This window comes from Hippocampus comes, unplaced genomic scaffold, assembly GCF_001891065.2.
Source record: "Hippocampus comes isolate QL1 unplaced genomic scaffold, H_comes_QL1_v1.1 scaffold92, whole genome shotgun sequence".
NCBI classification, from domain to species: domain Eukaryota; kingdom Metazoa; phylum Chordata; class Actinopteri; order Syngnathiformes; family Syngnathidae; genus Hippocampus; species Hippocampus comes.
In genome coordinates this window covers 1,234,479-1,257,400 of record NW_017805379.1, presented here as the reverse complement: position 1 = coordinate 1,257,400, position 22,922 = coordinate 1,234,479, and the positions used below count along the sequence as shown (strand labels likewise).

The 22,922-nt window shown below is 43.3% G+C and overlaps 1 protein-coding gene across 1 annotated transcript; it reads right to left on the bottom strand.

The window, feature by feature from the left end:
* Nucleotides 1-179: 179 nt before the first annotated feature.
* Nucleotides 180-20,954, bottom strand: LOC109517462 (tyrosine-protein kinase fyna). The gene is made up of 12 exons (XM_019872646.1): nucleotides 20,685-20,954; nucleotides 12,555-12,820; nucleotides 10,479-10,575; nucleotides 9,497-9,595; nucleotides 9,238-9,341; nucleotides 8,504-8,653; nucleotides 8,254-8,418; nucleotides 7,039-7,218; nucleotides 5,842-5,918; nucleotides 5,507-5,660; nucleotides 4,889-5,020; nucleotides 180-3,499 (listed from the first exon to the last, which is right to left on the bottom strand). The coding sequence occupies exons 2-12, from the start codon at nucleotides 12,808-12,810 to the stop codon at nucleotides 3,291-3,293; spliced, it is 1,623 nt and encodes a 540-aa protein (XP_019728205.1). The 5' UTR covers nucleotides 12,811-12,820; nucleotides 20,685-20,954; the 3' UTR covers nucleotides 180-3,290.
* Between the last annotated feature and the right edge of the window lie 1,968 nt (nucleotides 20,955-22,922).

Here is a 22,922-nt window from a genome sequence, read left to right as displayed (position 1 = left end):
AGCGGCATCATTTGACAAGGAAATATCTGTTTTCATGCACATGTGCTAATTTTGAAAAATTATGTAATGATTAAGCTACGATATATGATGACGGTAAAATGTTTTCGGGGCTTTTTCCACACCAAACATTTGGCTCCTCAAATGTTGCATATGCTATTTTAAAGTCTCTTGTCACCCACCTTCTTTTAGCAATACAAACAATTCATAGATTAAAAACTAGGTTCAGCCATGACAGTCAATGAAACGCGATCTGTCCTTATTCTTGTGGCTGATGGACACGCTGTTGTTGCTGATTTGCATACAGGTTGCATTCAGTTCAGTCATTTTGGCTTTGAGTGATTGACATGAAGCCCAGAGGGGAAGAAAACGAAATGGCTGGAGTACACACACCGCTGACATTTCTGCAGCGGTTTTGCAAAAGAGGACGCAACAAAATGGTCCATGGCAATTCTTTTTTTTTTTTCCTTTTGTGTGTGTTTGTGTTTAATTTCAAACCATGTACAGATAATAAGACAATAAATTATAATGACAGATACAGTAAAACAACGTAAAAGACGCACGGGAAAGGTTGACATGGAATGCTCCCAAGCGCTGCAGGCATCGATGCTCTGAAAGGATGTAAACATGTTTGGTCTCGAACGCATGTTTGGCTTTCTCTGAGTGGCAGTTAAAAAAAAAAAAAAAAAATTTTCTTTGCTTGTTTGCATGGCCGCTCAAGTGCTTGCATTCACACTTTGTGGCGAGGCAGGGTGGAAGAGTTCACTAGGCAATTAGTAGAAGACATTTCCTTGCAGCAGGGTTTCCCAAACTGGCATCGGGCAATTACAGCAGGGGCGGGGTGGGTGGGGGCAGTCATTGATCATCAAGCAAGCACACCTTGTCTTTGATTCCTATGAAATTGTGGAATGCATCCAGTTTGAGGAAACCCTGCTTTACGATAGGAGAGTCTTACTCAAGAGGAAAAAGGCAAGAACAGGTATTATAGTACATCGGAGTTCCTTGAGAAAAACGAAAAGGAGCAGTATTAGCGATATTACATGTAGTGGTCATGTTAATATTCAATGAACTAAGTAGAAAACAATACAAAGAAAACGTTGCCCCTCGAAGCCGGTTTTACTCAGCAACATGACATTTGATAGCCATTTCTATCATGAGTCGCCCCACAAAAGACTCTCAAGAAATCATGGCTGAAAAGAAACAGGAAGTCCACCCTATGGCTTGAAGCGGCCATTTTTGGGTCGTTTCCAGGAGTCCTTCTTGAATAGACTGGTCTTACAGATTTGGAAAATTCAGTCCCAAAAGCCGTTGTCATAGCAACGTGAAATATGGAAGGCATGTCTGGCATGAGTAGACCCACATACAGTAAAAGTGTCAAGAAGCCCTGCCGGAAAAAAAAACAAAACCATAACACTGGGGTCTGCCATTTTGGCTCAAACGAGCCATTTTGGGGTCATTTTGGACATTTCTAGGGGTACTTCAAATACAAACTCCCCATCGGATTCAGCCGCCAAAGCAGATTTCAATTCTTAGCACGGAATTCGGGAGGCATGCCAGAAAAAAAAACCTCCAAAGAACCCATGCCTGAAGAGAAACATGAAGTCTGCCGTTTTGGTTCAAAGTGCCCACTTTATTTTGACTGTTTCAAGGGGGTGCCTCAAAAACAGACTTGTCTTTGAAATTTCAGCCCCTCAAGCCAGTTTGATTTCGCAATGTAAAATTTGGTGGGCATATCTATCATGAGTAGACCAACAAATTAGCTGCAAGAGACTTCTAACAAAAAGACAAAGTCTGTGATGTTTCGGTTCAAAAGTGCCATTTCATGCTAATTGCGGCTTTTTTGGGAAGTCCTGAAAAAATGGATGACAAAAGAGATTTTGTTGCAAATGAGAATTTTGTGCACAAAGGAGACGGAAACACCAAATTATGAGGAATTTGAGTTTGCGTCACAGGCTAAGCATGGCGACAAAATTTAATGACTCTCCATGGAATGCAAAACTCAAAACACTCGGTGATTTCCCTCCAAATAATTGTTACCCAATCATAAACAGTCTTTTTTGGAGGCCTCAACGTGTTAGAAAACATTTTACAACAATTTAGCCAAGCGTGATCATTCTATTGAAAGTGGTGTTAATATTTTACGTGTTTCAAACAAGACCTCCTAAAACTCATTCAGTAGTGCCGGTTGAAATTTCAAAAAGAAAAAAAACAATCGAAGAAATCAGCCCCGGACATCATTTTCATCAATCAACACAAAATTGGGTGGACACGTCAATCATAAGAGGACGCACAAAAAAAAAAAGTCTGTAGCAACCATTATGAGTGAATTCCAGGGCTCGTACATGGACTATGTTCACACTGCAGGTTACAGTATTCCCGTTTTTGGCCCATGTGAGATTTGTATCAGATTTTTTTCATGTGATGTGAAGACTACAATTACGATTTATTTTTATTTTTTTCAAATCCGACCACGGCCTCTTCATATGTATGGGTCTACTTGCTCCGGGTGTGCTCATCTGTCATTCTCAAATGAGCCACTATGCGCACAATTTTATTTATTTCCGTAAACGCTGTGATCATCGTTTTGTTGTTGTTGTTGTTTTGTGAGTGTGTGTGTGTGTCACTTGATGTCGCATTCGTTTTTGTAATGTGAACGAGTACATACAAAGATTGAATTTAACAAAAAAATAAATAAAATAAATAAATCCTAATTGGGCATCATGCCCTGCAGCATGAACGTAGTCTTAGATGCACTCCTATAAGGAAATTTGCCCGAATTGGAAGCAGGAATCTTACACAGGATGGTGACATTAAATTGTCAACCTCAAGGCGTCAACATTTGCGCATCATTGTGATGATTTGACACAAAAAAAAGAAGAAAGGAAAAAAATGGAGGAACGTGGGCAAGCTCCTTAATTGATCTTTTCAGTCTACCTACAAGCTTTCCTACAATGCACCTTGGATTAACTGCTTCCAAAAATATCAAAAAGTAGAATGTCGAATGGAACCAACAGAAAGAAGTAAACAAGCAATTTTTGTATTTACACTACGTACAAGTTACACAGCTCACCGTCGTCTTTTTGCATCCATGGCAGGCCCCATGTCCCTCCTTATAGTCATCTTGCCTTTCTGTGTGTGTGTGTGTGTGTGTGTGTGTGTGTGTGTGCGCGCGCGCGCGCGCGCGTGGCTTGGAAGAGGTTGGGAGACCAGCTTTTTTTTTTTAGTCACCTGGGTGCAAGAAAGAGGATAGCAGGGTATGTGGCTCCCTCTGTTGGACAGTTGGGAAAAGCCACTCAGAGATTATCCCCCGGCTGGTACTGAGGCTCGGTGGCAGTGAAGTAGTCCTCCAAAAAGGCCTGCAGGTACTCGAAGGTGGGCCTCTCCTCGGGGTCTTTCTTCCAGCACTGCACCATGAGCTCGTGGAGCGATGTGGGGCAGTCCTGTGGGCACGGCATGCGGTAGCCCCGCTCCACCTGCTCCAGCACTTCGCGATTGTTCATGCCTGGACCACACAGGGAAGGGGAGGGGAGTGGGGGAGATGTGATGCCTTAAGTAGTCAAATGGTGATTTCTTTTCTTTTTCTGTACTGGTGGAAAAAGTGCATTTTGGTGCTTGGCGTCATCGTCGGAAAGAAAAACAGAAAGCGCGATCGTATTCAGACTGGAATGGATCATTGTGGTTCCATATTGTTTTCTGTTCACTGTGTAATGTAGGTCAGGCACTGAAGCTTCATACAACGTACAAATGTTGTGTTATAGATGCCACAATGGTCCTTATGCTGAAGTGAAACTAAAAGGAAGCTTTAAAACGATCAGGTTTCTGGAGCTGATCACTGATCAGCAAGTAAAAAAAAAAAAAAAAAAAAAAGAATGGCCAATCACAGATCTGGGGGGAGTAGGAGAACCCCCCGCCCCCTCAAAAAAAGAGTTTTTTCCATCCATCCATCCATTTTCTGAACTGCTTTATCCTCAAAAGGGTCGCGAGGCGTGCTGGAGCCTTTCCCAGCTGTCTTCGGGCAGTAAAAGGGACACCCTGAACCAGGTGCCAGCCAATCGCAGGGCACACAGAGACGAACAACCATCCACGCTCACACACACACCTCGGGACGATTTGGAGTGTTCAATCAGCCTGCCATGCATGTTTTTGGAATGTGGGAGGAAACCGGAGCACCCGGCGAAAACCCACACAGGCAAAGGGAGAACATGCACACTCCACACAGGGAGGCCCGGAGCCGGGATCGAAACCGTGACCTCTGCACTGCGAGGTCGACACGCTAACCACTGGACCGCCGTGCCGCCCAGAGTTTTTTTTTTTTTTTAAACTAAATAAGAACAAATTTCAACCTTTTAGGGATTATCTGAAGTCTGCTCAAGTCAACGGGAGTCAGTCACTTTCGAACACCAGGAAGTAGTACTCCCATGCCTTATGTTTACAATTATGAAAACATCTTGAAGAAAGTAAAATTGTGATGTTGCCCCGATAGGACAAAACCTGCGGATTACATCACTAACCAAACTAAAGTGTGATCTCTTCAGAGACAGGAGTGAAGGACGCAGAGTTTCACATTTAATAATTCATGAAAAACTCACTCACGCGCAACACGGAAAGTGGTCCACCGTCTATTTTTAGAGTGTTGAACCGATTTTGGTTTAGCTTGCGGCCATCTTTGGCTATTTTGTCTGTTGCAAAGGAGTACTACGAGGGCACTGAATGAGGACCACAGGAGGACTCCGGAAAAGCAGGGAAGGGCTCGGGAGCAGATCTTGAGTGGGACAAGAGTTACTCGAGGAGTACCGGAGAATGAATAGAAGAGCACGTGAGGATGACTCGAGGGGACAAAAGAAGAACTACAAGAGCACTGGATTAGGACTAGAGCAGTGGTCCCCCCCCCCTGGATAGGGCACCCGGCCTTTGGTCACAAGCTCTGTCAGCAAGATGCCGAAGGACCACACGTCGGACTTGATGGTGAACTTCCCGTACAGAGCTGCCTCGGGTGCAGTCCACTTAATTGGAAACTTTGCACCTACAAATGATTAATAAAAAAAATCTGAAACATTTTAGAAAAGTCAACCTCGCATTTTTTGGGTTTACAAAAAGTGGGACTTACATTTTCAAGGTCGTGGAATAAATTTCCCACAAATCATTCAGGCAGTACAACACAATACATTTTTATTTATATCCTTCAAAAAGAGGGAATGTCTTTTTGAAGGGTAGCACGAGTGATGGCCAGTTAATCTGGTATCGGAATTTTTTCCACCCAAATCTTGGAATCTGTTTGTTTCTTTGCCTTTCTGAGACGCAAACGTGTTATGGCGTCGTTATGTGGCGCTGCCATGCCGCGACCGCGTGTGCATTTGTTTCCCAGACACGTCAAATGAAAAAGCTCATTTGTGAAAATCCCCCAAAATGGCAAAGACAGACGCTCAACACCTGAACACATCAGCTCTGGACAAACACTTCTTTTCGAGAAGATGGCTGGCATGAATCCATTTTCATCAGCGTAATCTACCTTGTCTCGCTGTGTACTCGTTGTCCTCAATGAGCCTGGCCAGACCGAAGTCAGCAATCTTACACACCAGACTGTCTCCGACCAGGATGTTGGCAGAGCGCAGGTCCCTGTGGATGTAGTTCATCCTCTCGATGTACGCCATGCCGGCTGCCACCTGGGAAATTGACTCTGTTATTTGGTTTCATCACAATTCACAAACGCACAAAAGCCACTGTCATTTGGTTTGAAAGTGGACTTCACTGGCAACCCTACGAATTACAAAGCGTTTTTGTAACGTCTTGCTTTGTCCAATAGTTTGAAGAACAGCGGTGAAAGTTTTAGCTTTGATGTCATACCTGAGCCGCCATGTCCACCAGATTCGGAAGTTTCAGGCCTCGCCCTTCTCCATCTTTGAGGAAGTCGAGCAAACTCCCTGAAACACACAAAGCGCAATATCATTTGTGTCTCTTGACTCTTTTAATTTCTGTTAAATTGTCAATAAACACTCTGTTTTTTTGTTGTTGTTGTTTTTTTGTTTTTTTTTTTTGCAAGTGGGTGTGTGCAAGGTGGGCAAGCGGTGAGGAGAAAAGTCAAGGAAATATACAGAATAGTCACATTAATTGTAAGTCCTCCCTCAGTCACAACTCCAGGCATTTACATTTTTTTTTTTTTTTTTGCAAGTAGAGTGAGTCGGTGCTTGTGAGGTGTGCAAACGGTTAGGAGAGAAGTTAAGGCAATGCACCACACAATCGGAATGCAAGTGACAGGCTGTGTTTTTCCCTTGAGCTTCTCTGAATAAAAATGACGACGCTTGTGACTGCTCTCTGGATTTCCTTGACTTCTCTTCTCACCGCTCACGTGCCTCACAAAAAAAAAACACTCACTCCACTCATAAACAAGTACAGTACTGGGAATAAAAAATGTAATCGGGGAGGAGTTTCAAATTGTGCGACTGGGTGTGTGTATTTTGCTTGAATTTCGCTCTGCACCACTTGCACACACCCACTCGCAAAAAGCTGTTTTGAAGAAATGATTTCGTTGGCCAAGTTGTGCCCTGTGGGAGGAGTCACAAAGCACCTTACTGGCACGTGTATTTCCCCTTGAACTTCACTGCTCGGCATTTGGCTGCCTTTCACACACACACACACACAAACACACACACTCGCTTCCCTTGCAAAAAGCTGCTCTGAAATGATAATTCACTTCTTGTACAATTTTTTTTTTTTTAATCAGCCTGCAAGCAGCACCGAGCTGCCGTAAAATCAAGTCTGACGTTGCGTGTGTTTTGAGCCAAAACAACAGAACAGAAAGGGAGAAGAAAAACAAGTGACGTGAGATCCGTGCTGGGATTGGTGCCACTAAAGTTACGCTTTATTGGCGACTGACGAAGCTCGGGAAGCCCGCCTGCTGTCATCGCTCTTGTCAGAGTTGGCCTTGGCACATGTTCTATATGTGGACGACACCTACTGAGTGGTTCATATGCGCCCATGAATTAGGTACACGACATGTGGGGTGGCGGGGGGGGTTGTAATCTCGATGCCATCCCGCAGTACCTTTATTCATGTACTCTGTGACGATGTAGATGGGCTCCTCGGAAACCACGGCATACAGCTGCACCAGCTTATCGTGCCGCAACTTCTTCATGATCTGCGCCTCCTCCAGGAAGGACTCGGGCGACATGGTGCCCGGCTTCAGGGTCTTCACCGCCACCTTGGTGGTGCCGTTCCACGTGCCTGCAAAATGCCAACAGTTGCAGTTACAGATTATTTGGATGCTCACTGAACACTTTAGTCCTCCTCATTTAGTCTGAACTCTTCATGTTGTGAACAATTTTGTTGATATTTTAGTATCCTTTTCATAAAACGAATCAAAACGCTTTTATTTTTACGGCGACGCCATTTTGATGAGCGTGTTTATTTCACCGTATTTTTATGATTGTGGCTGTAGCTTGCAGCGGCGTACTGCTTGACTGCAGTGGAACACACAGAGAGCTGTTTAAAAATGCAATCGAAAATGGCGCGTCATAAAAAAAAGTTATACAAATTAAAGGATAATAAAAGAGAACAAGGATCAAAACGAAACAGCCCAACAATACAACGTAAAATAAAACAATCATAAAACGAAATAGAAGTGAAGTAAAAAAAAAATCTTGAAATTAAACGATACATTTTTATTTTTAAATTAAAAACTGCTGAACTGGAGTTCAAATTGGTAGAACTGCACGGTGTGACAGTGAGTGCGGTTTAAAAACAACATGCTAAAAATTTACGGCAGTCAAAATTGTTTGCCGTCAAATTAGCAGTACGTAGAATTGCATTGCATCATATAACGTTTTTTTCTCAATATTTTGCCACTCGCATGGAACCATGGAACCACGGCTTCATACCATTCATACCATTGAGCCGATCACCGATCAGTGAGCTTAAAAGAATTAAACCGATCACTGATCCGATCAGCAGATGAACCAATCTATTTAAGAGAATTCTTTATTTTTTGATTACTCACGGGGGATTGGGACCTGCCACGAAAAGCCAAAATGTGCATATAATTGAGGCCCACTGAAAGAATTGCATTTAAGAGTTTAATTCAATGTTATCTCATCCAACTGTATATAATAAATCAGTGTTATTATTTGAAACTGCATTTTATATTAAAAGCACAATAATATAGTATTGAAGGAATACCGCTCAATTAGTAAACAGTCATTTTGGTGACAAATTTTCGATTAAAAGTTGCTGCTGTTGGTAAATTTTCTCAGGATGACTTACCCATCCAGACCTCCCCAAACTGTCCATTGCCGAGTCGCTTGATGAGCTGCAGCGACTCCCGCGGGATCTCCCACACGTCTTTGGTTTTGACGGACAGGTCGGTCAGACGGGGCATGCCCTTGTGGCAGGGCACAATCAGCCGGCAGCACAGCCCCGCCGCCCTCGCTGCGGGAGACATGAAGGAGACGCGCATCTGTGACGCCGTACGATGTGGCGCCGATCCAAACGTAGACTCTCGGCGAAAGCTCACCGGAATAGTGGTGTACAAGTTGCTGGAGTGTCTCGAACTGGGCTCTGGTGGTGATGTAGTAACCGCCGCTGTCCAGTTTGCGAATCTTGTAGTGTTTGACATGGTCTCCCTTGATGTCGTCCCAGTCCTGGATGGAGAGCGAGTAAGCCCCTGGAACCGAGACCACACACAAAGTAGATGGGCATCTTTAAAAGCCACATGTGTAAGTCATTCAAGTACAGCGAAATTTGCAACATTGTCCCATAAGAAGTCGAGTGAATTCATTTGTTTCAAGCTCAAACTGTCGCCCGTTACCAAACTAAACTTCAATAACGCTAAAGCTAATGTTTAATTAAAACAGCAAGTCCTTGCATTTTCGCGGCTTGGCATTCGCAAATTTGCAGATTAGTTTTTTCTTTGTCATTCCTTCAAAACTCACCTATTTGCTGTGTTTGTGGTCAGGCCAGAACAATATTAGAGGATTGTTTTGGTTTGGTGCCAACTGGTGGCATCTTGGTGTAGAAGTGAATTGAGGAGCTCCATTTAGACAAAAGTAGTCCTCTGCCATCATTTTGTGGCATCGAAATGCAATTACGGAACTGTATGTTTTGATACAAGTGTGTGTGTGTGTGTGTGTGTGTGTGTGTGTGTGTGTGTGTGTGTGTGTGTGTGTGTGTGTGTTTAATTGCACTCTGAGGTCTCCAGCTATGTTGCTTTTGCGACGTATGTTTCCGGAAAAAAGTTGGCATGTGTACCTTTGGTTGTTTCGCTTTCCCGGATGAGAAAGGTGCCTCTGGCGTTGCTGTTGGACAACAGCTGTCGCTCGGCATCCTTCCGGCCCAGTTTACCAAAATACCAGCTGCGGGAATAAAGTGACTGTAAAGCGTCATGCCTTTCAAACATTTATCTTTCATTTCTCACGGCACATGCTGTGAGATGAAGCCTGAAATATTAATGACAGGCTCTGCGAGTGTCATATATGAAAGGGGGAAGAAAAAAAAAAATCATACTCACTCTTCGGCTTGGATGGAGTCCACCGGAGCGACGTAATTACTGGGAATGTAACCAGTTCCACCTGTGGTAAGGGAGCGGGCCTCCCACCAGTCACCCTCTCTGTAGGGAACGACGACAGACAGGAAGTGAGAGGCGCTTTGGAGCCGTGCAGGTCTACTGGCAATCAATACAAAACGCTACACATTCTTTACAAAGATGTTTCGTTCCTCCCAAAAGGATAACCGCACATATTAACATTGTTAGCTACTATAGCCTAATGTTTTACATTTCATCCAGAGTACGCATTCTTTACAAAGATGTTTCATTCTTTTCAAAAGGCTAACTGCACATATTCTCCCTGTTAGCTACTATAGCTAATGTTTTACATTTCATCCGGAGTAGGCATTCTTTACAAAGATGTTTCGTTCTTCCCAAAAGGCTAACCGCACATATTCTCCCTGTTAGCTACTACTGCTAATGTTTTACATTTCATCCAGAGTAGGCATTCATTTGCAAATACTTGTGTTGTCTCTATTTGCCCTTGGTGGGCCGGCTAGCAAATGCCAATCCTTACATTTGAGCACAAAGAACCTTGGCTTGCAATCAGCGCAAATATGTGACACGACTGGGAACCAAAACAAGTGGAATTCTTCTAATGTGCGTTCTCATGTCTGCTACAGAGCAAAATAATAATTATTAAATTAAGTGAAACATGAAGTGGATTCAAAATGGGTCGAGTGGCTTCATTTGTAAATAGATCTGTGATATACATTAAATGCCTCAAATCGTCCCCTCCCTTTTTTTGAAAACAAATGTTTGCGCCTAAATTGTTCTCCAGCTCTGACCCAACGATGACTTACTTGTTCTATCTTGGGACCTTCACAACTTTTTTTCCCCCCCCAAAATACATTTGCCAGTGGTCTCCTTGCGTGCCATTTCCAGATTGATCATGCGATCGGAGCTCCGCCCTCAAGTGCTGTCCCGCAGATGTTTTCAAGCTTACGTGCTGTTGAGGATCTGGAACCTCTCCCCTTTTCTGAAGCTGAGGTCATCGTCGGTCCGGGCTTCGTAGTCGTACAGAGCCACGAACAGCGTCACCCCTGCAAGCAGAACCAAGCCGCATCGCTAAAGGGGACTGATTTTGCAGATGGACTTGCTCCATCTTATGCGCCAGGTTCGAGTCAATGTCGATTTGTTTTTGGGCCTGTGGATGTCATTACTGGGAGAGGATGAGAAGGGTGGTCAGGGTTCAGTCGGCTGCCACCTCGGCAGGGCTCGTGATAAGTCTGGCCTTGGCATGCTCGGCTTTTTCTTGTGGTTTCCATCATTGGGTCAGTCCGTATGCTGAACATATGCGGCACTGAAATGTCAATGCCTCCCACACTTTTTTCCCCCCCCTCCCTTTTCATCTCATTTGCTGCTTTATTTCACAAACGACACGCGGCTTCTGATCTTTAGTGTTATTGTTTCCTTTTATCCCGCGCTATGGCCGTATTATGTTTTTGTCATTGAATCAGCAGGTCTGGAATCTGGAAGGAACTACCGACAGTATGTCATCTGGTTGCAATCGCCATCACTCAAGGCCAATAACACGAGCGGTGGCGATTTTTTTTGTTCGAAGGGCAGTGCCCCCACCGGATGCGGCGGACGGCGCTACGGTGACTTTTTCATACAGAGTAAGGATTCAGTTCAATCATTTGTTGACTCCAGAGAAAAAGGGCGCTGACTTCAAAGTCAGAGCTGGTGTTAATTTATGCACCCGTGTACATGTAACGCAACACGCGCTTGTGCCGTGTCTCTGCTTACTCGTCCTCAGATGTGCTTGACGGAGCTCCAGGGATCATTTGGGTCACGCTGTTTTCCATTAACTCGCAACTAGTGGACATCCATCTTGCGCTGGCTCGATGAATCTATTAGGAGTGGCGGGTAATGGCAAAACAAAATGTTTCGGAGGTGACGGGCCTCGTTTCGGCTCATTCGTTAATCCCGAAAAGTAGGGCAGAGTTTCTGCAAGCTGGCACTCAAACGGTTAACGTGGTTTGCAATGTGCCACTATAAGTAGGACTTGCTGACGCGTGGCATTTTATTTCGGTTTAGTAAAGTCAACATTTTTTTTTTTTTTTGCTTGACGCTCCTCTGCCAAAGAGACTTCTTCTGGCTTTTAGGAAGTGGTGGAAGCAGGTATAAATAGTAAACTCAGGCCACCATTTTGGTTTTCGGAGACGACACTCTGACTTGGGTTTGACTCCTGCACTTGGCGTAACAGCTCACGGTTTGGCTTGATGGATTTATGCAAAAGCACAAGCACTATCAGACTGATTTTTTTTCTAAAAGCGTTTTTTTAGCACATTAAAACTCATTCAGTACCAGCCAATTCTATACCAAGTCTGAAAAGACGTTTAAAAACGTCTTTGGGAGTGAATGAGTTAAAGTTGTGCCTAGTGACGTCTTTCTCACATGGTGACCAGCTGAATTTAGTGACTCAACTACAGAGAGTACCAGGCCTGTATTTAAACAAGACGTCAATTATTTTTACAAACGCTTGCATAAGGTCAAGATGCTGCTGTCGATTGATTGTTTACATCCGTGTTTCGCTTATTAGTAGAGCAGTCGAAAATAGCTTTAACGATATTCCGATTACGTTACATCAGTGTATATTGCAGTCCAGCTCAGCGGGAATTTGCCAGGACGTTTGGATTACTCACTCCGGGCCTGGTCCTCCTATACGGTCCCCTAGTGGCACCGATGATTTTTTTTTCTCTTTTCACTGATAATGAGGTTTCAGAGCAAGTTACGTGACTCATTTGTGGCCGAGAAAAAATTGGATATTTACGACGACCTTCACACCATGCGCCTTGTTTTTGCAACGGTTGAACGGTTTCTGAGTTTCATCACCAAACCACTCTTGGATTATCACAACAGCTTTCAGGCCTTCCAGGCAGCGCCTCTCAACACATTTTCACAAGCATTTTTAATTGTGGCAATAACACAGAGTACAAACGCTCATCGAAGCCGAATCTAAATGAAAACAGCTGTCAAAAGCCCCTCCGGGTGTGTTTTTCTACGGATGAAATCTCACCTGTTCCTCCGCGGGAGCGCAGCGTGCCGGACTGCGAGGACGTGTGCACGCCTCCGAAGACGGTGACCCCCTGCGTAGCTCCGCCTCCGCCGTGGAAGTTGTTGTAATTGGGGATGCTGGTGACCCCGAAGTTTGGGGGGTAGTGCTGCGGCGTGGGGTCGGCGCCATAACGGTAGCCCGGGTGGTGCGAGAGGCTGGCGTCGCGCTCGTCGGTGAGTTTTGCTGCGTCTTTATCCTTACATTGGACGCAGCCCATTCTCTAGGTTCTGTGGGGTGGGGGGGGTGAGTATAGCTGCCAACGCCAGTTGGGAAATTATGATTCAATGTTCCATTATTTCAGCAGCTTCCTCGGAGGCTCAGAACTGGTCGTCTGAACAATCTTTCAATTAGGCTGAAATTAAACACCATACTTTAAGCTGCACAACTAATTATACAGTAGAACATAATGTGGTGGAGCTGTACTGAATCATCTTTTCTTCATGCACTGACACTGACTTTCTACAAATATCTTGACTTTCGGCCCCGTCATTCTGTTTTGTTTTGTTTTTTTCTATTGTGCAAGTTGGCAATTATCAATATACAAATTCACCTCTGTGCATTTTCACAAAAAAAAAAAAAAAAAAAAAAAACCCAAACCCTCACCATTTCACGTTTTGCGCTCTTTCCATCATGACCTAAAGATGCCACACTAGCACAATAAAATGTGACAGTCAAAGACATGGACCTGTGTTGCCTTTGAAATGGCAGAATCTTGTGATGCCTCTCATTAGTGCCACCAAGTTGTAATGCGTCCGACCAATCGTCGTACGTTGTGAGAAACCACGCCATTAAGGCCTTTTTACAAGCTGTACTTTATTTTTCGAGCAGCACAGCCACACTCGCCGGAAGACTTTACACCCCGCCATTGCATTTACAAGTTTGGCGTGCCATTTGCTTATGTTTTCCTTTCGCTCGCAGCCACACTCGCCCGTTGCTCACGCACGCTTCGGTCTCGTTAAAACGTCAGAGAACGCACAACCTCTCATGATGTGATATTTATTTGCGTATTGAAGGGACGGAATGGCGGATCGGTGAAATTTACTCACAGAAGCGATGACGGGAACGCACTTGAACCCACATGACGGACTGACTGACTGATGATTACAGTTACACAGGGCTTGAAAAATAATGATGGACTGACGATGACAGACGGGTACCCGGGCCACTGACGGATATGATGAATGACGGACCGGCGAATGAGTAAGCCTGTTTGCTTATTTGCCGAAGATGGCAGACAGCTCATTTGTCTTTCATCAACATTAACAGCCTGTTGAACGGGGCAATGGCTAATTGTTTCGAGTGACTCAGGATGGCGACATGCCAACAGGAGCAATCTTTTGCTAAAGACTCCATTGTCGATCCACGGTAAAGACTCTTGTGTCAAGACGTGCTCACCTCGTGACAACTATCTTGCGAGGAAGTGTTTCAAATTCTTAATGTTGTACTCATCCATCGAGAAAATAGTTTCCAGTACAGTAACGGGGATGACAGTGGCGCTCCGACATGCCAGTTACGAGCCAAAAGCAACACAGTTTGTGACTGAATTCCTTCGGCCCTGTTTAGCATTTACAAGCGAAAACAGCCCAAAATGCCCCCTTGGCCTTGTTCCACGCTCATTCTGGCGGGGGGGGGAGACTGCGCAAGGGCAATGAACACTGACTCAGAAAAGAGGGTGTAACGACAGATCTCAGAATGCAATACCATCGATATGGAATAACAAAGATGTTCTTGAAATAAATTCGAGGCCAGCGGCCACCAGAGCGTTAATATCCCCAAATCCCATTCGGCAATCTAGTCCTGTTTGTACACATACGCTGTCTTTCTGATTTGGCCGCGCATACGAATCACGTCTGTGTGGGCATGTGACTGCAGTGAATGTGTCTCGCAGTCGTGCGCGGCGTCTTTTGGACATTTTCCTTGGAGCGGATGAACAGATTTATGGGCGCGCCTTTGAAGGCAACAGGCTGATTTCGCACATTTCCACTTGTTAATATAATCAAAAGTTGCAGCTGACAAATTATATCTCCGGAGTCAGTGACACACATGACGCTACCAGGAATAACCACATGTCAAGACGAAAGCCCCGATTACATGTTTTGTTTGTTTGTTTTGTCTTTTTTGTGCGTGGCAGGGAAACAGTACGTCATGACAACCACAATCCCCTCCCCGCTCTAAGAAAAACAGATGATAGCATTGTAGCTGAACACGTCACGCTATTCTAATGCCTCCGAGGAGTCCAAGTTCTTGTGACAAGTGGCCCGGGTCCAATATTTATCCTGACCCACATTGTCGGGAAGACTCTCAGCCTAAGACGCAGGCAGAAAGAAAACTTCACATGGTGCTCGATCATTCTCAAGATAGAGGTTGAAAATGGGGCTTTGGTCTCATTTACACCAACAGTCCCCAACCTGTGTTCATGTCATGGTTGAGTGGTTGGCACGACTGCCTCACAGTACGGAGGTCATCGGTTCGATTCCGGCTCCGGCCTTCCCTGTGTGGAGTTTTTCTCCAGACAACAAATAGAACTGAGATGATTAAAAACACTGAAATCGCCGAATCTCCAAGATCATTTAGGTCACAGGTGTCAAACTCAAGGTCCGGGGGCCAGATCTGGCCCACCATATCGTTCTATGTGGCCCGCGAAAGCAAATCAAAGATGGCAACTTTCATGATGCGTGCTAAAATCGCTACCAAAATTTGAAATTCTCATTTGTAATACTTATAAGCATTTTCTTGTTACCAAACCCCTTATTTCAGTAACTTAAACAATGGATGAATAAACATTTATTTTTGACTTCTTTATATGGTTTCAGCCCTGCAAGGAAAACGGTAACTAAAATGTGGCCCGTGACAAAAATGAGTTTGACACCCCTGATTTAGGTTGTTTGGAAACTCTTTCTCTGCTGGGTGAGAATCTTTTTTTTGGTCGAACATGCTTTAAAAAAACTTCAAATTAATTGCCCCTTCAAAGACATCATCCTGAAATTAATTGAAGTGGGGCACAGAACAAAAAGCAAGCACAGTCCGACAAATGTATTTATTATATCCGAGCGGAGGCCGCACTCATGGCATGACATAGTGGGGGGGAAAAAAGCTTGAAAGCCATTTTGGTGATTATGAGCTTTTAACAAAAGTAATAACATGTGATGTGATTTCGGATGCAGGGCCTCAAAAGACGACAGTTGATCATTCTAAACTGGAAATTAATTCACTGAAACAAAAGCCTTCATTTCGGCATGAGCGCACATACACGCACCGTGCTGGGAGCCGCAATGAGATACAAGTCCATTTATAGTAAAGCTGTGAGATCGATATCATAAATTAAAAGGCGAGTCATGTCAGGGTCAACGCAGTGTGTCAAATCCAGTGCAAGATACAGTGAAACAATTTTGATAATAGCGTGGAATAATGTAGACGTGCACTGCTAATCTCATTACTTTTGCACTTTTGCATGGCTGCTATTAGCATACCGCACAAATCATGCATTTTATGACGTCGTTGATGTCTTACTGTCTGCAGGCCACTGAGACTAATATGTTTAACATTGCTACAACATCACAAAAAAAAAGTTTTTCTTCCATTGGCTCTGGCAGAGGTGCAAAGATTATGCTTCGTGTTGAAAAGGATTCACATGTCTTACATCTTGTCTTTCTTGTAAATTGAGAAGTGTTGCGGCAGTCATGGAAATTCAGATGTAAGCTGCCAAAGGAGAACGTGCACAAAACCGCATTTTTCCAATATGCCATTTCAAAACCAAGCTGGGGATCATCCAAAATGAGTCAAATAAGTGGATAATAGCGTGTGCTAGCAGTAAGCCTTGGCTAACTAGTTCAATTCAATTCGTTACTTGTAGATTTGAAATTGCATTCATTTTTTTCCCAGATTTTTTCGAAAGAAAAATGGCACTGTATTGTATTTAAAAAACAAAGTATACCAGAATACAAAATGATGAAGCGTAATTACTGTACTTTGGGATAATCTGGAAGAACCAACAACTGCGCGACTGAGCTGTGTTGTTTTTGGCGGGGTGTGGCCTAATGAGTGACAACAGGACCATCGCCCGTTAGTGTGTGTGAGCCTACACGGAAAAAAAAAAACCCCAAAAAAACCCACGTATATTCTTTTGGCCTTAAAAATGAATTTAAGTCGGAAAACCTACTGACATTTATGTCTGACAGCTGTTTTGAACTTTTTTGGGGGGCTGCAGAATCCAAAATTGATCTCAGTTTTTCTCTATAATAGCAAGTTATGTGTTTAAATAAAACACCAAGAGAAAATATTTACAATCTTTCAAAACAACAAAAAAAAAAACTTGCATAAAAAAGTTGTGGTCTTCATAAACTGCGTCACCATAAAGTTATTTTGCAATCGTCCGCTTGAAGCGTAGGGGTCCCTTTGCGCTCACATGACTGGGGTCACACTTCCCACAACCCTTCTTCCACTGACGTCACGCGTGACCTTATTCAACCGCGCAATGCAAGACTAAAATGTGACCGTCACTTCTCGGCCCGCGTGTTGACCGGACTCCACAATCTCCCACTATATGGTGGCACCGCCCCACCGAATCGTTACAATATTTGCTTGTGTCAGACAAGCGACTTCATTCAGTGTATTAACAAGAAGACAATGGCTGCATTTCACCAGGCTACAAGATTAGCCGGACAATGCCGGGCAGTGTTGCTCTTGCAAAGTGATTGCCATGAAAAGACCCAGTTATAAAAAAATAAATTCACAGCTGAGCCTCGCACAAAGTCGATGTGTGCTATCGAGCCCAACGGTGCTTCTTAACAAAGTGAGTGTGAAACTTGTGACCCACAATACCACCATAAAGACCAACATTAAAATACAGTAGTAGTACTGGGGTCAACAAAAAAATGATGGAATGTGTATTTTAATGAGGAAAAATAACACTTCAAACTATTGTGCTTTATGGAAAAAAAACACAGTAATGACGCACGAACACACAAAGGCAGATATACAGTTCATCTCAACTCCTCTCAGCTCGTTAATACAGCACTAGTACGGGCCGTCCGTGACAGAGGACAAAGAATATAAGACGGACTCCTATTCGTGGGTTGCTGCAAAATTTGTGTTCAATCCAATGTTTAAAGCGTCACAGCCCTGCAAAATAGATGCCAGTTAGCATTACCATGAAGTATCATTCTCTTTGTTTTATGTTGATGTTATTTCACAGATGTCTTCACCTGGGATTGGAAATCAACAACTTGGAACTGAGCCCCACCACAAATCGTAAAAAAAAGAAAGGAATTGACCCACCTCCCTCCTCCCAAAAAATGTTTGTTTACATTGTAAATATAGCACAAAATATGATTGCAAAAGTCTTTACAATCAATCCAAACACATCTTACAACATCCATCCATCCATTTTCTAATCCGCTTTTTCCTCATGAAGGTCGCAGGCGTGCTGGAGCCTATTACAGCTGTCTTCGGGGAATAGGCGGGGTACAACCTGAACTGGTCGCCAGCCAATCGCAGGGCACACATAAAAGAACAACCATTCGCACTCACAATCGCACGTTGGGACCATTTAGAGTGTTCCATCAACCTGCCATGCATGCTTTTGGAATGTGGGAGGAAACCGGAGTACCCGGAGAAAACCCACGAGGGCACGGGGAGAACAAGCAAACTCCACACAGAAAGGCCGGAGCCGGAATCGCACCCTGCACCTCTGCACTGTGAGGCGGACGTGGTAACCAGTCGACCAACGTCTCGCCCATTTTCCAACAGTAACCTTAAAATCAGATGTCTTCCAGATTTTATTTTGAAAAAATGTGCGCCTGTCGTGTTCACGCAGGAAAGACTATCCAAAACTTTTACCAACAACAAAGGCTGATTTTCCCTCCCTCCAACACAGAAAGCTGGTCTCTCAGTCCAGATGTGCAGTATGAATTCCACATTGTTTCTTGACACCAATTACTACTTTCCTATTTATCCAGGACTTTTGGTGCCATCTCGTAGCCTGTTCGGGCATTTATGAATTTGTGAAGAGTAAACCATGAATAAGCAAGGGTTTACTGTATACCGTTTGTAAGATCAAGAAAATAAAATGGCGTGTGATAGAAAAGAAAGTGAAAATGGGGGGAAAAAAATGGAGAATTCCCCCCTCAACTTTTGTTCAAACTTGTTTCCACAACTTTTGCCGGTGGAAGAGGGCAACGGTTCTTGCAGCAAAACATTGGAAATAATGATGTGCTGCGCTTCGGGCAATGATTATGTGGCAGAAGAATTAAGGAATGACTTTCGGAAAGTCCAAATGGGTCTCACATTGACACTGTATGATCGGGATTGGCGTAGTAATCAACTAAATCGTTCCGAATTCCGTCAACTGTGTCGAATTGATTGGTGAGCAGTCCTGTTTTGTTTGATATAATCTTTTCGAGGCATTTTTTTTTTCTCTCAAAACTTCATCCATGACAGCGATACAAAAAAAAAACAAAGACAAACAGATGCCCATTGTGACTTTGATAACAACAAGTCCTTTTGCCAGTCAAGCTCCTTTCAGTCGATTTCTGTTTCTCTTTCAGCCACACAAATAAGCCATGCTCATACTAGACATGCTCAGCTCAAGCTCTGACGTCCGTGCTCATTAAGGTGATAGTGTAACATGAATTGCTTTTGGTGCTAATCCATCCAACCGTCTATTTTCTAGAGCACTTGTTCTCATTAAGGGTGGCGGGTAACTGGAGTCTCTCTCAGGGGTATTTGTTGGGCAAGAAACACCCTGAACTGATCGCCACCCTGAACTATCACAGGGCACAAAAAAAAGCATTCACACTCTCACACTTGTGGACAATTTGGTTTTCAAGTTGGCTAACGTGTAGCATGTTTTGGGATGATGGGAACCCACACAAATAGAGGGACGACATGCAAACTCCCCACAGGACGGTTGATACTTGATGATACTTTCTACTCCTGACGTTCTCAAAATAGCCGTATTCAACTTCTGTGGATGATGTGATGATGTAAAAAATATGTAAGTAGAGAGCGAGAACGTAGCAGGAAAATCAAGATATTCCCCTTCCATTGCCTTACATAAGAGAATTGCTCAACCTCATTTACCGGAATAATTCATTCAGTCTGATAACCACGAGTTTCTGGCATTCAAAAATACTCCATCCGATCTGAAAAAAAAAAAAACCCAAACATACAGAGTCATGGAGCACTTGTGCAGTTTATAACTGCCTATTGATGCCACTAGATGGGGGTAAGGCACTACTTTTACATTAGACAGGGCTTTGGCTTGCACACAAAGATCGTGGTCACGTGAGTTTTTCAGTGGATAACGGAGGACGGGTTCCAAAAATCAAATCTACGAATAGCGTTTCACCAATATGAGAAAGGAACAATGTAATCGACAGTAGAATTCTCCGATTGGGCGATGACTAGTCCAGTTTGTAACCTGCCTCTTGCACAAAATCAACTGGGACAGGATCTTGTGGGTCACCCTTCACTTGAACGAGGACAAGTGGTACTGAAAATGGATCGGTGGATAAATGGGTGGATGAAGCCTTGTACTTTTTATCTGGACTTACATAAAGGAAAGGAATCAGTACTCGTACTTTAAAAACTGTACTTCTACTGAAAGTGTGTAATTTTTCCACCTCTGCTGCCCCGCTATGTTTATGACTGCATGCACGTTGCTCCGTCTATCCAGTCATCCTCCTCCTTCCTCCTCATCATCAGTGGTTTGATTCCAGTGTTAAGATGGACGTGCCGCCTTTGCACACACTTGACACACATAACCCGATTAAGGGGCAGCTTCGATTGGCAATGGGGGGCAATTATTTGCGGCTAAATCAACAGGAGGCTGTCTGCGGGGGCCTTGTTGTGTGCTGTCGATGCGGTCGGCGCGGCTCTGACTGCAGTGCATCCCCATCCCAGCTGCTGCAACGCTAGAGCCCCACCATCTACGGAATCCCACTGCAAAAACATCATCACCCCGCGCTAATAGATCTTTATATATGTAGCCTGTGTGTCTGCCATTTAAAGAAAACAAACAAAAACCAAAACGGCGGTGCAAGCAATTGAAATGCAACTCGTGAGTGGGAAAATTAAACGAAACGTGCTTACCGGAGAGGAGGTGGGAGGTGTGGGGAGGGGTTATTTAAAACTAATCCATCGGAGTTTCCAGCCGGTGACGATTCGGCTACCTCCCTCCGATATATATTTATATGGAGAGTTGTTTTTTATCTCTCCTAGGGGCAGGATAACACAGAGAAATGAGATATGGAAAGAGAGGGAGAGAGAGAATAGCGGTTCCTGTCCCTGCCGTCTCAGGAGCTCTTGGAGCTGCTGTGCGTACATACGCCCGTGACGAAAGCGGGGAGTGGACGTCAAGAAATCTGTAATAACAAATACCTTATCCGGTTTTACCATTTCAAAATAAAAATAGACCGAGCAACAGAGATAGCATTTCGTGGTTGAAAGTAGCCCAACTTCGGCTTAAAACAACACAACAATATTAAGAATACTATTCGAAAATTGGACAAAATATTAAGCGAAAACGGACACAACTAAGTTCATGTTTAAGGGCTGAAAAGACCTCGCGTGACGCGCTGTGCTTTTACTTTAAAAAACAGCTCCGTCTACAGTTGGCTAGCGTAAATTGTGCTTTGGAGTGTAAGTTTTGACTGACAGTAAATTCGGGCAATCGAGTGCTACAATGGGAAGCAAATCCCTCCCTCCGTTCTTCCCCTTCCCCTCCTCTCCCCTGGTTTGTGGTGACTGAATGCACGACTGTCTGTGTCTTATGTGTTGTGTCGTATTATTTTGTCATTTTATGTTAACTGTTCTTTTGATGGCAGCGCGGGCACCTGCAGCGGCTCCTCTTGTTGTCTTGTCTGGTTGAGAGAAAAGAAATTTCACATCCAGCGCATTTGACAATAAAGTTGTACTTGACTTGACTTGAATCCTGGGTGAAGTTGCAAATGGTCTGCTCTAGTTTGTTTATTTATTCAGTCATTGATTCATTCAATCATTCAATTCATTTGAATAGCTGCTGTTTCGTGTTTACAAGGTTTGGATAATATTTAAAGGAACACTGACTGTAATGGCATGCTTGTTCTATACAATTTATTTAGTTGCTAGCAACGTCATACTCACACCAAAATCTCCAAAATACTTTCCATTTTAAAACATTTTGGAGAAACTTTACCTGTACATCACCATTGTTGTTGGCATCGGAATGCATTCTGAGTAGTATGTAACATGGTTGCGTGGCCATGATGATGCAATTCCTTTAACTATGGGTATGTTTGTAAGGTTTATATTAATAAATATAAATGCATAGAGTATGTTATTAGTGTGTCACTATCAACATTATATGTAGTATGATGATTCTCTCCATTACGGCACTTTATCCATAGTCTTAGTTTTGCCCATACCTTTGATTTAGGTCTTCATAACAATTCAAAATATTTTTGGAAGATATTTTAGAAGCCTACTTTTATCTCTTTACTTTGCTTTTAAATTTTTTGAAAGTTTTCTTTAAATGTGTTTAAATGGCGTCGTTGTATGTTCTGGTCATTTTTGTAAGATATGTTTGTTTTCCATATTTTGCTTGTGAATGTCGTTAGCTGTTGTTTTTGTAAATGCTTGTACGTGTTTTGCCTTTGTTTGTGTAAAGCACATTGAATAGCCTTGTGAATGAAATGTGCTAAATAAATATGACTGCACTACCATGGATACAAAAAGTCTACAGACCCTTGTTTTAATGACATGTTTTTTAATCTAAAAACGACAAAGGTTATTCTACCGTTAATGTGGGTTATAACTTGTCCGCCTCAAAGGCAAAAAAATGAAATGTCTTTTAGCGGGGAATTATATACATACCGTCACCGACATATAACTGGGAACGTGGCTGTGTTGAGAACTAATCACTCACATTGAAGCTCAAGTGAAATGGGAATCAGCATACATCTGCCACCATTTAAACTTATTGTCAATATAAAGTTTAGCTGTTCTAGTAGGCATTACATGACATTTTCTTTTCGGGGTTTCTAGCGGAAGCCTGAAGGATTTGTGCGAACACTGACAGCCATTTCAAATTGTTCATAATTACCCCATCTTGTCACTCCTAAAAACATGTGGCAAAATATTTAATTTGTATTTTTTTTAACCTGGCATTCAAACGGGGGTGTGTAGACTTATTAATCCTCTAGGGAGTAATTTGGAACACAGCCTACAATTTATATGTATTTATTTCACCTTTATATTTGAAGAAACATCTTTAATTTAGGTTGTTAAATGTGCAGTGACTGATTCTATAAAGCATGTTTTTGGATGAATGAAGAAAGTAGTCATATAAAT

Bases quoted from the DNA above. Each gene is read 5' to 3' on its own strand.
- LOC109517462 (XM_019872646.1), bottom strand. From the start codon at position 12,810: ATGGGCTGCGTCCAATGTAAGGATAAAGACGCAGCAAAACTCACCGAC. The intron at 8,654-9,237 runs GTACACATGCCA...TCTCGGTTCCAG, and splicing joins GGAAAGCGAAACAACCAAAG to GGGCTTACTCGCTCTCCATC. The intron at 5,661-5,841 runs GTATGACATCAA...TCAATTTCCCAG, and splicing joins TGGTGGACATGGCGGCTCAG to GTGGCAGCCGGCATGGCGTA.